Below are 12,494 nucleotides of genomic sequence, written 5' to 3' on the forward strand. Positions count from 1 at the left end.
AGCTGGACATCGGATGTGAATGACATTTCCATTTCCAAGGAATAGAGCGTCTATTGTGAGATTGCAGTTTTGTGACAGAGGCCAGCAAATTGGAATTATAATGACATTTTCTAGTTTCTCTTTAAAGTTTTTCCAAAGTTTCAAAGACAGACAAAAACGTGTTCGATACTCAGACTGAACAATCACTTCATTTAACTACATCCTCCTGAGGACATCTAAGATCTGGCAGCGATTAAGAAGCTAAGACAGAGCTACATCTACACAATCAGATACATCAGTTTCAAAATGATAATAGCATTAATTAACATGCAGGCTTTTAAATTACCTTACCTGCTTTTCTAAACGATAAACACTAACCAGTTGCCTGATCTGTTTCTTTTTATAAGGCGTTTATTTTTGTACTTCTTCTTTTTGCTTCTGAAGCACTTTTGAGTAAATTAGCGAAGACACAGTGAGGCTAATCAAAGTCTGATTAATGGCACTGCAGATGGCCGCACGAGGAAGCATTACTGTCCCAGTTTCATAGCTGAATTATTCCTTTTGCCAAAAAGCTGGGAAAAATTATTTTGATAACCAAAGTTAATTTTGTGGACAAAATGGATTTGTGAACAGGCTGATAACAGGCGCTGCCTCTGAAGCCTAATGCCATCATTTAGTTCAGTGGCAGTCACAAGCGGACTGGTGCTCCTCTCTGAAAGAAATATGAGCTCAGCATAGTTATTCATTTCAGGGCAGCACTTTTAAATCGATAAACAAAAGAAACGCATGCAACTGTCGCACAGCTGTTTGTGTTTTTACTAATGTTTAATTTCTTTTAGGTTTAATAATGAATTCATTAGATGTAGTTATACAGTTGGTCTGGTTTCAGTAGTTTGAAAGTGCTGCATCAAGAAAAAGTAGTTTAAGGTTTTTTTTTTAGTAATGAGTCTTTGGATTTATTTATTTATTTACCTGGCAGGTAATGGTTCAAAACACACAGCACAGCTATAGAGGCTTATTCACCTAAAAAGAGGTCAGTTTATACAGTGCAGCAGCAGGATAGCAACAGGCATTTGAGACACTCACCCTAAAGAACTCCTTAGTGGAGCCGGAGTCTAAAGTCCCATAGGCGATCTCTGTCTGCTTGGCCAGATCCTCGGCACTCTCAATGGGAGAAACCATCCTCTCCACGGTGAGGAAGGCAGCCAGGTTGGCCGTGTAGGAAGAGATTATGATGAGGGTGAAAAACCACCACACTCCTCCCACGATACGGCCGGACAGAGACCTAAGAGGAGTAAAAAAAGGAAAAGGAAAAAAAGAGCAGAGGTAGAGACAGGAAATCAGCATGCTCACATCAACACGTTGGGGAGGAAGGAACCTCGCAGTTCAACCCCGGGTACGTAATTTCAAATTTGACTATTCTCTCTGGTCCTCTGCTTTAACGATCACACACATACTGACTCGGCTGCTCTCAGATGAACTCTCATTCCTCTGTTTAAATGAGGACGCACTTCAATCGCAGTGAATCCCTGCATTGCAGATGCGCTGCTCTGGATTTCTCTTAATTTATTGTTTTCTTAGTTCGTTTTTATATTTTTGTTCTTGTGTATTCACGGTCACTTCACCAGACCTACAGTGTGTTTCAGAGATGCTGTGTGAGGACTCTACCAGTGTTATCTGAAAATTGCTCATAAATGGAGTTAATCCTGAAAAGAAAATCACAGTAAGATCAATTTCCATAAGAGATTAGTTGGTTAAAATGTGGTTGAACCAGATTTAAAGCTTTAGCCACAAAAATGCCCTAGAGGCAACAGAAGGTGTGATTAAGGATTGGAAATCAGAGAATACATTTCCTCTTGTTAGAGTAGCCTGGGAACTGCTGGTCTGTGTCGGAGCTATAAGGAATAATTTAGCAAAAATTACAGCATCAGCAGTTTTAATTCAAAAACTGCATGTACTTTGAAGCCAACATAAAATCCCTCATTTGCTGCTTAATTGATTTTTTTTTCCCAGTGAGGTGTTAGAGACTGAGAAATCTGCAAATTCCAGGTTTTCAGGAGTGGTGCCTTCTCTGCTTTTTTCTTTAAACATAACATTAAAAAACTCAGAGTTAAAAGTCCAATAAAATAAAAACAAGAACATATTTGACATATCACCCGTTTAATTATTCCATGAAACGTTGGGAAAATCTGTGAGAACCTTTGGTCAAATTAGTTTGCTTTAGCTCTTCAACCAGCTTCTCTACAATCTTCCAAAGTCAAATAAGAGGAAGTGTCAGAACAAGAATCCTTGAAGAAGTCAGAGATGCCAGAACAGTGATGAGTAAACGGATGGATGGATGAGTGAATGAGTAGAGGGTATGACTGGATGGCCATTGTGTTGGAAAAATATATAGTTATGGAACTGATATCATTTCCACACAATATACCCTATATGCACCAAGTTGATGACCGTAAAATGGGACATGCAGCAAAAACACGGTAGCCCTCCAAGAGTCAAGAGGAAATCAAGTCCCTACTTTAAATGAAATGTAATGACCCCTGTGCATTTTACAGCCCTCAGCATGGTGGATATAAGTTATTTTGTGGATGCAAAGCATTGCTGCCAGCATGCAGCTTCAAAACACAAAGATGACGAGTTGATGATGGTTTCTTGCTCATATAGAAATGGGAGGAAAGTGCAGTGAAGTGGAGCACGAGGTTAGGTGGACAGCCCTAATAGTGAAGCTCAAAATAACCTATATGCACCAATGCATGATGGGAACGCATGTATGGGACTATAAAATGCAACGAGAGATGACAAGGACATCGGAGATGTGGTGGAGTGAACACAACAAACCAACCTTGGTGAGATATCGCATCCTTGCTGCATGAAGGCACCCAGGGAGAACCACAGGCTATTAAAAATCCCAAAGTCGTTTGGAGGGTCAGGGGGGCTCTGAGGGTCTTTGGCCTCATCGTTTTCGTCCAGATGCCACTCATAAGGGCTGAAACGGCTCACCAGGAAGAGCACCACACTCACACCGATATAAGCAAAAACTATACACATCCAAATCTCATAGGCCAGTGGATCCAAGAAGGAGAACACCCCAGGCTTGGACTTCTGGGGCTTCTTAATCATAATGGAGATGCCCAAGCTCATGAAGGGTTTAGAGAAGTCTATCACTTCTTCTCGAACCAACGTTATAGTTAGTGGTGCCACAGCTATGTCAGCTCTCTGTGAAAATGGAAGGAGGCACAGAGGGATTTAGTCTAACAGAAAAGAAATAATAACCAAACAAAGCGTTAAATTCTGTAAAAGAGTAAATATTGATAAACCTCAAACCAACTCAAACTCCCAGCACATTCACAGAGTAAACAGAATGAACATTGTGAAATGGCACAGCTTAGTATATACTGAATAGCAGACCTGTGATAAAGCCCTTCAGAGGGGATCTGCTATTTAAAAATGAGTCACTCAGCATTTGTTAATGTCTTTGTCTCGATCCAAATCTCCTCCATGAATCAAGCGGAGGGTTGGAAGACAGAGGTGGATGAGCTTATGTAAGCAGTTCATGAAATGTGAATCAGCCTGTTAAATTCACCTCCAACAGATCCTCTGCTTTGCCTTTCAGGCTCATCAGTTAGTATGAGAAACAAATGCTGACAAATGTCTGCAGTGACTGGAACAGAATAGACTGCTGCTTCAATATTGCTTTTCTGGTCTTACTGACCGCGCTGTGTAACGTAATCCACATTAAAGAAAACTGAACACAAAGGATTCATGTCGCTGATAAATTCAGGAGGGGTCTTAGGCAAAAGCAGCTGCCTATTGTTCATTGTGAATTTACGTCCCAGCAGTTAATTGGCAGCAATATAAAATTAGTGTTGATGCACAAATTTAGATGAGGCCTTGTCACGGCTCGTTCAATTAAAATAGATGGCAATCTCTGTCGGTCCAGCTATTAATACTGCTGTAGACATAACGGCAGAAACTACAGGTGTCAGATTGTGAATCAGGCACCGAATCACCGTCTGCATGCATATCTTTTTACATTTGCAGTCAACCGTGTGAGATGTTTTAGCATCGTTCGTTCAGCAGCTGAGGCCTCATAAAAGATGCAAATTGTCTTGTTCAAGCCAGTTCGGCTGTGAGTGATCCACGAGACACATGACAAACTCAGTTGAGTGGATTCTACAGGAGAAGGAGGGATTTCTAAAACTGAGTCACTCTCCAGATAAATATGTTTATTTTTCTTTGTTTTAAATTTATTCTTATGTACCGTATTTTCCACACTATAAGGCGCACTTAAAATCTTTTAATTTTCTCAAAAATCAACAGTGCCCCTTATAATCCAGTGCGACTTATGTATGAATTCTGGTTGTGATTACTGACCTCGAATTGATTTTATGTGGTTCATTGCGCACAAAAATCTGTCATAAATATGTTAGTACGACTTCGGTAAGCTACGACGCTGCACCACTTGATGGATTGTTGGAGCATTACGGCTACCGTAGTCAGAAGCCTCACCTCGCGGAGTAATCTGGGTCCAAAACTCAGTTCACTTCAGGTCCTAAAGTCAAACGAACACTGCGGCATCATTGAGAGTTAAAAACTGTCTAAATTCTTTCATCTTTAATAAAATGATCAGCGTTACTGCTTTACCAGGTGTAACAATTAAGTTTAACATCCAGGCATCCATGAAAACATTAAATTTAACAGAATTACAAGTTAGCATGAAGTTAGCTCGCTAGTTTCCACCTAAACATGATATAGCATGTTCTGACTGAGAGAGTTCTGAAAGAATTAAAACGTACAGCTCTGCTTTCACTTCCAACATAAATGAAGACAGAAAACTAAACAGTAGTGACTTTTGTAGGGTTACTGAAGTTGGGCTAGCTGGTATATAATGATGTGCTACGTCAGTGGTCCCCAACCTTTTTTGCGCCACGGACCGGTTTATGCCCGACAATATTTTCATGGAACGGCCTTTAAGGTGTCGCAGATAAATACAACAAAATAAAACTAGTACCGGTACCGAAAAAAAGAAAATTTATTCATAACACACGTGAAAAGACCCAGGAAAACTGAGTAAACGATAAAAACAATTACAAAATAACGCTGAAAACCGATAAAAACCCTGAAAACTATACATTTCACACCTGAGCCTCAACTCTTGCAGCCCGGTACCAAACGACTCACGGACCGGTACCGGTCCGAGGCCCAGGGGTTGGGGACCGCTGTGCTACGTGATTGCTAGCGATATAGCTGTTAGCATAGCATAAACACAGTAAAGCTGGAGGATGAACGCTAACTTTTTTCCACTTGATAAAAGTCACATGAGGGTTCCCGATGGTTAGGGACAAATGCAATCGCATGGCAGGATGCTGTAAACGGACCAAACTTCAGTCAGGAGAACAACTGAGAAAATCCATCCACAATACGAGGTTAGTCATTAATATACTGCAACAACATGGGAATAGAGCAGCTGCGAGAGAATTAAACATAATGAATCAATGGTACGGAAGTGGAGGAAGCAAGAAGAATGACTTGACTAAAGTTTGACTTATCTGTTTTGTTTCGCTTAATGCGCCTTATAATCCGGTGCTCCTTATGTATGAAAACAGACCTGTTCATCGACAGTGCGCCTTATAATCCGAAAAATACGGAAGTGTAAAACTGTTTTCTATGACATATGACTGAAGCTTTAAGGGATTAATTGGCTATAGACAAACTTACTTTGGTCAAGAAAAAACTTGGTTAATCTGATAAAACTGGATGTTTTACTATGTGCTTTGTGTGACGAGCTGAGTCACAAACAATGACAAAAGACGGACAGTTTACAGAAACACAGGCAGGCTGACACTTACCCCATAGACTAGTTCACCCACCATCCCGTTCCACGTCTTGGTCTCTGGATCTCTGGCTCCATACTTCCCGTCGGGCACTATTGACAGCTTATACTTTATCCCCACATGTTTTGCAATTTCAGAAGCTAAATCGACACAGTAGCCTTCATATCTGTCATTCCCCTCCATCTGCATATAGTTTTTCTTGTACATCACATATGGAGCTTCCTGTTAATTAGACATAATTTTGAGTTCATGGTAAAGCAAGATCACATCCACAGTGACCAAACCATATGGGTCACATGAGGCCTTTATTGGTACTGCTGCATGCACACGTGCAGGGCACCAACAGATGAGGGGAACATATGAATAAAGACAAACACAGGTTAAACACATGTACGGGCACGTAAGTGGAGGACTGAAGGGGTGGGGTGGGTGGCAGGGGGGACTAGGCCGACTGCACCGACGGGAGAAGCAAAGCATCTATAACTGAGTGCAAAGTGCAAAGCAGGATGTCGGGCCTCCCTCATGCTAACCTGATCCAGAAAAATCTAAATCTGCAGAAATGGGCAATAGGTGGGGGGTTGCGTGTGCTTTGCATCAGCGAAGGCACAGGGGGCAGGACGAGCTGAATGGAGCACTTTTCCAGTTCATAAAGTAAACGTCAGTGGCAGCAGAGAGATTAAAGACATCAAACACATGGAGATTACCTCATTTTATCGAACAACTTTTAAAAAAAAAAAGGTCTGAATCACACCACAAAAGTAGTTTAAAGCTGGTTCAAATTGCTTTTTTTATTTGTTCCGTTACGACAATAAAATAATCTGCTCATCGCCTCGATTATGCTAATATGCTTTGCCTCTGTGCCTTGATTGTTGTATCATTCCTCCAATATGTAACATCCAAAACATGTTTGCCATTAAAGATGAACCAGTGTCACCTTGGGGGGGATATTAAGCAAAGCTGTACTTACTTTGTCGTATGGCATGCACATGTTTTCAGAGGTTATTCAGCTTAATAGAACAGAATAAATGCAATTTCTTCACGGGAGACTGTTGGCTTTTGCTGATGTTTTTGGAGCATTCAACAGCATGGCTCCTGTTGAACTTTAGACTTCCACATCCCTTTTGCTCCGCAGTCTTCGGTGTTATGGTGAGACAAAAAATGAAAGAACTGCACCCCAACAAAGCGAGGTAGTCCTTTCATTAAACGTTTTCTTTAATGTCATGGGAAGTAATAAAAACATGAAGTTAATGAGATGACTGCGATGCCTCTAAAAACAATAATTGGTTTCTGTTCAAATCAAAATCATGTCTGGCAGAGAGAAAAAATAATGCAATGGCACTACGCTTCTTCATTTCTTCCCTCGCTCTAAACAACACTTTACTTCCAGTCTAGGTAAGATGAGTATGAGTTTCCAGACACTGAAATGGGAATGCGTGACTATTTCATTCTGAATTTGCCTAAGATGCAACCATAATAGGCAAAGTCAGAAAGACAGAGAGGCCATGGTTTTAAATGTAAGATAAGGCGCACCTTATCTTACATTTAAAAATGGCTGATGATCACTAAACTGCAGCTACTGCCTGCAACTGATCTAACTGACCTCACCCCTGCTTACTCCTGGAGCGCTCTCATCCTCATTCAAATTTTTTAACTAAGTAAATTTTAGACAAGGGATAAACAGCCAAAGGTTGCAGCCATTGGCTGTTTACATCCTCCTTGTATGCAGATCATTTCATGTCTCTGGTCCAGCGTCACTGACAATTTACTTAATGAGAGGGAAACATTTTTACTTACGTATGCACTGAATGAGAACACGATGTGTATAGTTATCATTACCAAAGCCGTTATTGTGATGTCACTACTACAACAGCCCACTGTAATATAAAAAAACCAAAATGCTTTGGCACCCACACGGATACAGTTGAAACACTCTGTGTGAATCGACTGTTTCAACATGTAGTGAGTGGATGGAAAGCAACTGAAAATAAAATAATTCTACCCTCCCAGGACAGATTGCAACAAAGGACACCTTGACCTTGAGTGGCAGAAATCTTAAGGTGAAACATTTAAAACCACTTGAGTGTGTACCATAATAGTAGTGACCACAATTGTTCGGTTTTCCACAGAAGAGGACTCGTTGGTGACCTGCTGATCCATTATATATACAAATTTTTCGTACTCATTCCAGTAGCCGATCTGAAAACAACACAGAGGTCCGCAGTTATTTACGAGAAGCAGAAAGACATTTTCACAGTAGACCCTCCGAGTTCACGTGAGCTGGTCAGCTCTATCTGTACGGCTGGAGACGGTGTCGGTTGCTCCTGATATATGATTTAATAAAAAGCTCATAGTGGTTCTCCTCACTTCACCTGGGCTACACTTCAGCAGAGTAGGAGTAATCTATTCCTGGCTCAGCAAATGTTCTCTTATATAACAAGAAAGCAGCACCCATAGAGCACTGGAGGACTGATAAAATTAATACCAGCAAGAAAAACCTAATAATCTAAAAATGCCTTATCTAGCCAATGCAGTCGATTTTTTTTCTCTTTCTATTAATACTACATAAAAGACACACATTATGATCTAACACAAACAAAGCCTGGCTTGTTGCTGCTCAACCTGAGATGATTCCAGTAGCTGTATTATGTTTATTTCTGCTAGACTCTGATTTATTCAGCCAAGAAGAACTCTCCCATTTCTGGAAGCTATAATGCGCAGTACTCACTCTCTTGTCACTGTAGATTGTCTCACACTGTGATTGGATGGGGGGGTCTGTGATGTATGTTGTCTTGTGAACTGAGCTGTGTGGACATTATGGGGCCACTCCTTTTCGGTGCCAGCTTTGTGGGGGTTTCAGTGTCACAGAGCTACCGCAGCTCTTACGGGTGTCACGTGTAAGGGTGTGTGTGTGTTCAGACATTATTGTTTTTGGTTCAGTAGTGTATTACTTACTAATGTGGAGTTGTATCACAGTGTAACGAAATTGTTACGATTCAGAAAGGTAGTCAGAAATCAAAAAAATCTTGGCGTTAATAGTAAAAAAAAAAACAAAACGCGTAAAACACAATCTTTTCACCTTCAGGCTCAGGGTAGATGTGTGGGCGTGATTTACTCCAGTGCCTGTACCTTACAAACTAATGGGGACATAGACAGTGTCCTGCCAGAAGTAGAGAAGAACAGGTCCCAATCTTTTAGCATCTAAACTAACAAACATTGACAAGCGCTACAGCTGACAACTTAACTAGCTAACTGGCTTTTCCAAGTGAGTGCACTCCCTCACAGCAGTTCCTTTAGCAAGGCACAAGAGAAGACATGTGTCCATGCATGTAGGGTAAATGGACACGTTGTAGCTAAATGCTAATGTGTGCTGCAGCTCTTACCTCTTAGCTGTTTCTGTCCATGTCAAAAACTTTGGATCTTCTTCCTTATGCACAATTTTTTGTTTCAAAACAGTACAAAGTACAAATCTTTTTACACTGAGCCTGTAGGTGTTATGCTACTAATGTGTATTTCACTGTCATAGTTCTAATCACATACAAGTAAATGTTGCTGCTTAACCCACTAACATCATGTTAGGGGTTTCCTGTAAAAACACTCCATATGACTTATTTGAAAGGGTGGTGTGGTGGTTAGCGTTTTAGCAGTTAGCAATCTGTGTGGAGTTTGCATGTTTTCCCTGTGTCTGCACTGGTTCTGTCCAGGTACTCTGGCTCCCTCCCACAGTCCAAAGACATCCGTGGGGTTGATTGGTGACTCTAAATTAATTGTAGGTGTGAATGTGAGCATGAATGCTTGTCTCTCACCCTAGGACAGCAGGGACCGGCTCCAGCCTGAATTGGATAACCAGAAGTAAATCGATGGATAGATGATTATTTGAGAGAATTTCTTAAATTAAAATAACAAGACCTGAACACTAGTTTAAAAACTTGCATTTAAATATCCATGAATATATGTCTAAACAGTATGTTTGTGAGTATACTCAATTATTATTAAATTCTCTGTAAGTGTGAGGTGATCACAATTATTCATCCATTCTCCAAAACTTCAAGCTTCCATCTGCATGGCTTGGCTGCTTCTTGGTGGATATATTCCAGATCAAACTCTCAGAGGGAGCGGGAGCTTACATGATTTGAGTTGGATCAGAAAGCCCGGGCTACTGGCAGCTTCTGTCCAAATCAGTATCAGCCCTAACTTATGTAGTGCCAATATGCCCAGAGAAGAAAATCCCTCAAAAAAGGTATGCTTCAAATTTACTTATGCTTGTGTAGTTGTATGCAAAGCACATAGCATGGGTCTGTATCATAAACTCAACCTGCAAAAAGTATTTAATTATAAATTTTTAAATTATGACATCCAAACCTTAGTGCCCACTTACCTTCCTGGGGCCGCTTGGTTTCATCTCGTACACGTCGATTGTGTAATTAGATCGTCGACCAAATGTGTCAAACTGGATGTTTCCTGTCATACCTTGTACTTGGACCTGCCAGGCACCAAGAAAAGCATCATACCACCTGTTCCTAACATACAGCATGCATAAACCACATGGTAACGTGTGTCATACGGCTGTGATATAAGGCTCTGCTTCACCTTTTGGTCTCATTTTTAATCAGTTAAATCACTTTAAATAAGGATCCAGTCTATTTAGGTCAGACTAACTTGGAGCACCAGAAGCAGGTTTCTTATAATTGTTTGCTCACGTTGCAGTATGTAAGGAATGGGTGTATTTACAGAATAACATGGTTCTATTAAATATAGTGTAAAAGGCAAAAATCTTTAGCCAGCCCTCATTTCTTGGGTATTTTTTCTTTTTTTTAAACCAACCTGAAACTTGACGTATGTTGTCATGGTGTGCAGTGTGTACTTAAACAAATTTGAGAAAAGTGGAGGCGAAAAGAACAAGTGGCAGACATCTATGGCTCATTAACTAAATCTAAAAAATCATATTCTAAGACATAAGCAAAAAAGATGTAACATAAGACCTGTGTGTTCATCTACTGTTCACTAAAAGCCTCAGTGGAAAGCTTGTTAGAACTGTATAAACTTATACAAAATATAAATAAATGAGGGGTGGCTCAATACATTTTCACAGTTCTATAATATTTTAATGGCTAAGTGCTGCAGCATTTGTTTATTAAATTGTGAAAAAAAATTATAATGTATTTCTAGCAAGTAATGGCATAAAAAACTATATTTGTAGCCTGTAGTTTATAGAGGCAAAACATTTAGGGATCTTTCACAGAAAAAGAAAACATGGGAGGAAAAAAAATACCTAAAGAATAAAAACTTTGGAAACATTACTAAGTAGAAAGTGAGAATAAGCAAACATATAACTATAAAGTAAATAAAATAAGCAGTGAGACAGTGCAGGCTCTCAGTCCTACCATTTTGAGGGCTCTCTCTATGTCGATGCCTTGGCTCCAGGGCACTGCAGGGTTGGCGAGGCAGTCGCCCGCACTCCCCCTACGTGACACGTCCACTCGTTGCCGCCGAAGATACCGGAAGGCCTCCGCGATCACGAGGATGGCATCGTGGGTGAGTGCTGATGTGTACTGAGTCAAAGGCCAGAAGAAATCCCAATGATGCACCAGTGACATCACACAGACCCAACATAACACTGAGCTGCCGTCAGAGCAAGGTTACCACAGAGCGCTGCTCGTGTAAAACAAGCGAGACGAACTGAACTGAATCCCTGAAATGATTCGCACTGACATATTTTCTCTGATTGAAGCCAAGTTACTACCCTGAAACTCAGAAGATGAATAGCGACGGCAGCCTTTGAAGATGTTAAATAAAAATGCAACTGCGGCATCGGCAGCTTCGCCTCACTGACCTTCAGCGGAGTGTTTTTGGCTTCTGGGAATTCTCTTTCATCCAGGCGCTCCCAGCGCTGGAGGAACTGCTGGACGATGGGGCTGTCTGGGCTGATGATCTGGAAGCCTGTGATGTTGGCTCCACCAGAAAAGACCCTGTCCAGACTCATGTTGGAAAAACCCTGAGAGCAAAGAGCACAACTTGGTGGTAGTGGAGAAAAGGATCATTAGGAGAACAGGGAAAAAAAGATGAGAGATTTAAATCTGCTTTAGCTTATCCACGCTGAGTAACTTCATCGATTTAATTGCACCATTCAGTTTTAAGTCTAACACAACTATATATTGAGAGAACCAAGTTTGACTGTGCTCCTGAGATGTATCCACTGAGAACATTGCACTTCTTTGCACAACGTTGCATCACACACAAGCACTTCTGCTACGAGTTGTGTTGTGCTGTTTCAAGTTGCGAGCTCTCACCAGGTTGGCGAGGATATAGTGGTATCCTCTGCTGTTTTTTCCCGAGGTCACCACCTACAAATTTGCAGAAGAAGACACGGAGTGAGTCAGATTCCCTTCCAACAACACTGAGAACATTAAGAAACACGAAGACTCAGATATGACAAAGACCTCCAATTGCAGAGGAGCTGACAGAAAGAGAAAGAGAGAAGAAAGTGACATTCGGGAGTGCAAGAGGGAGCATGCGAGCGCGTACATTTGTGTGCGTTTGCATGAAACGCACACATAGTGGGGAGAAACTGTGATGACAGCACTTGTTCCTTTCCATTAACTTCAACATGTAAAATAAGGTCAAGGCTTCGGCAAACCTCCGTCTCTCTTTTCTTGCAGCTGCCTCTGCTCTGCAGTCTGCCGC

At 41.1% G+C, this 12,494-nt stretch overlaps 1 protein-coding gene across 8 annotated transcripts in view; it reads right to left on the reverse strand.

Moving 5' to 3' along the window:
• Positions 1–12,494, reverse strand: part of LOC113030021 (glutamate receptor 3) — a 78,749-nt gene that overhangs the window by 18,016 nt on the left and 48,239 nt on the right. For 6 of the 8 annotated variants that reach the window (XM_026181052.1, XM_026181051.1, XM_026181050.1 and 3 more), the window contains 9 exons: positions 12,101–12,154; positions 11,644–11,805; positions 11,195–11,362; positions 10,189–10,293; positions 9,617–9,643; positions 7,902–8,009; positions 5,829–6,035; positions 2,822–3,195; positions 1,066–1,264 (listed from right to left, as the gene is read on the reverse strand). In XM_026181052.1, the coding sequence (XP_026036837.1) occupies positions 1,066–1,264; positions 2,822–3,195; positions 5,829–6,035; positions 7,902–8,009; positions 9,617–9,643; positions 10,189–10,293; positions 11,195–11,362; positions 11,644–11,805; positions 12,101–12,154 (1,404 nt within the window). The remainder of the gene's footprint in view (positions 1–1,065; positions 1,265–2,821; positions 3,196–5,828; positions 6,036–7,901; positions 8,010–9,616; positions 9,644–10,188; positions 10,294–11,194; positions 11,363–11,643; positions 11,806–12,100; positions 12,155–12,494) is intronic. The other 2 variants (XM_026181055.1, XM_026181053.1) reach the window with 1 other exon arrangement.

Source organism: Astatotilapia calliptera, chromosome 10, assembly GCF_900246225.1.
Source record: "Astatotilapia calliptera chromosome 10, fAstCal1.2, whole genome shotgun sequence".
Classification (NCBI taxonomy): Eukaryota; Metazoa; Chordata; class Actinopteri; order Cichliformes; family Cichlidae; genus Astatotilapia; species Astatotilapia calliptera.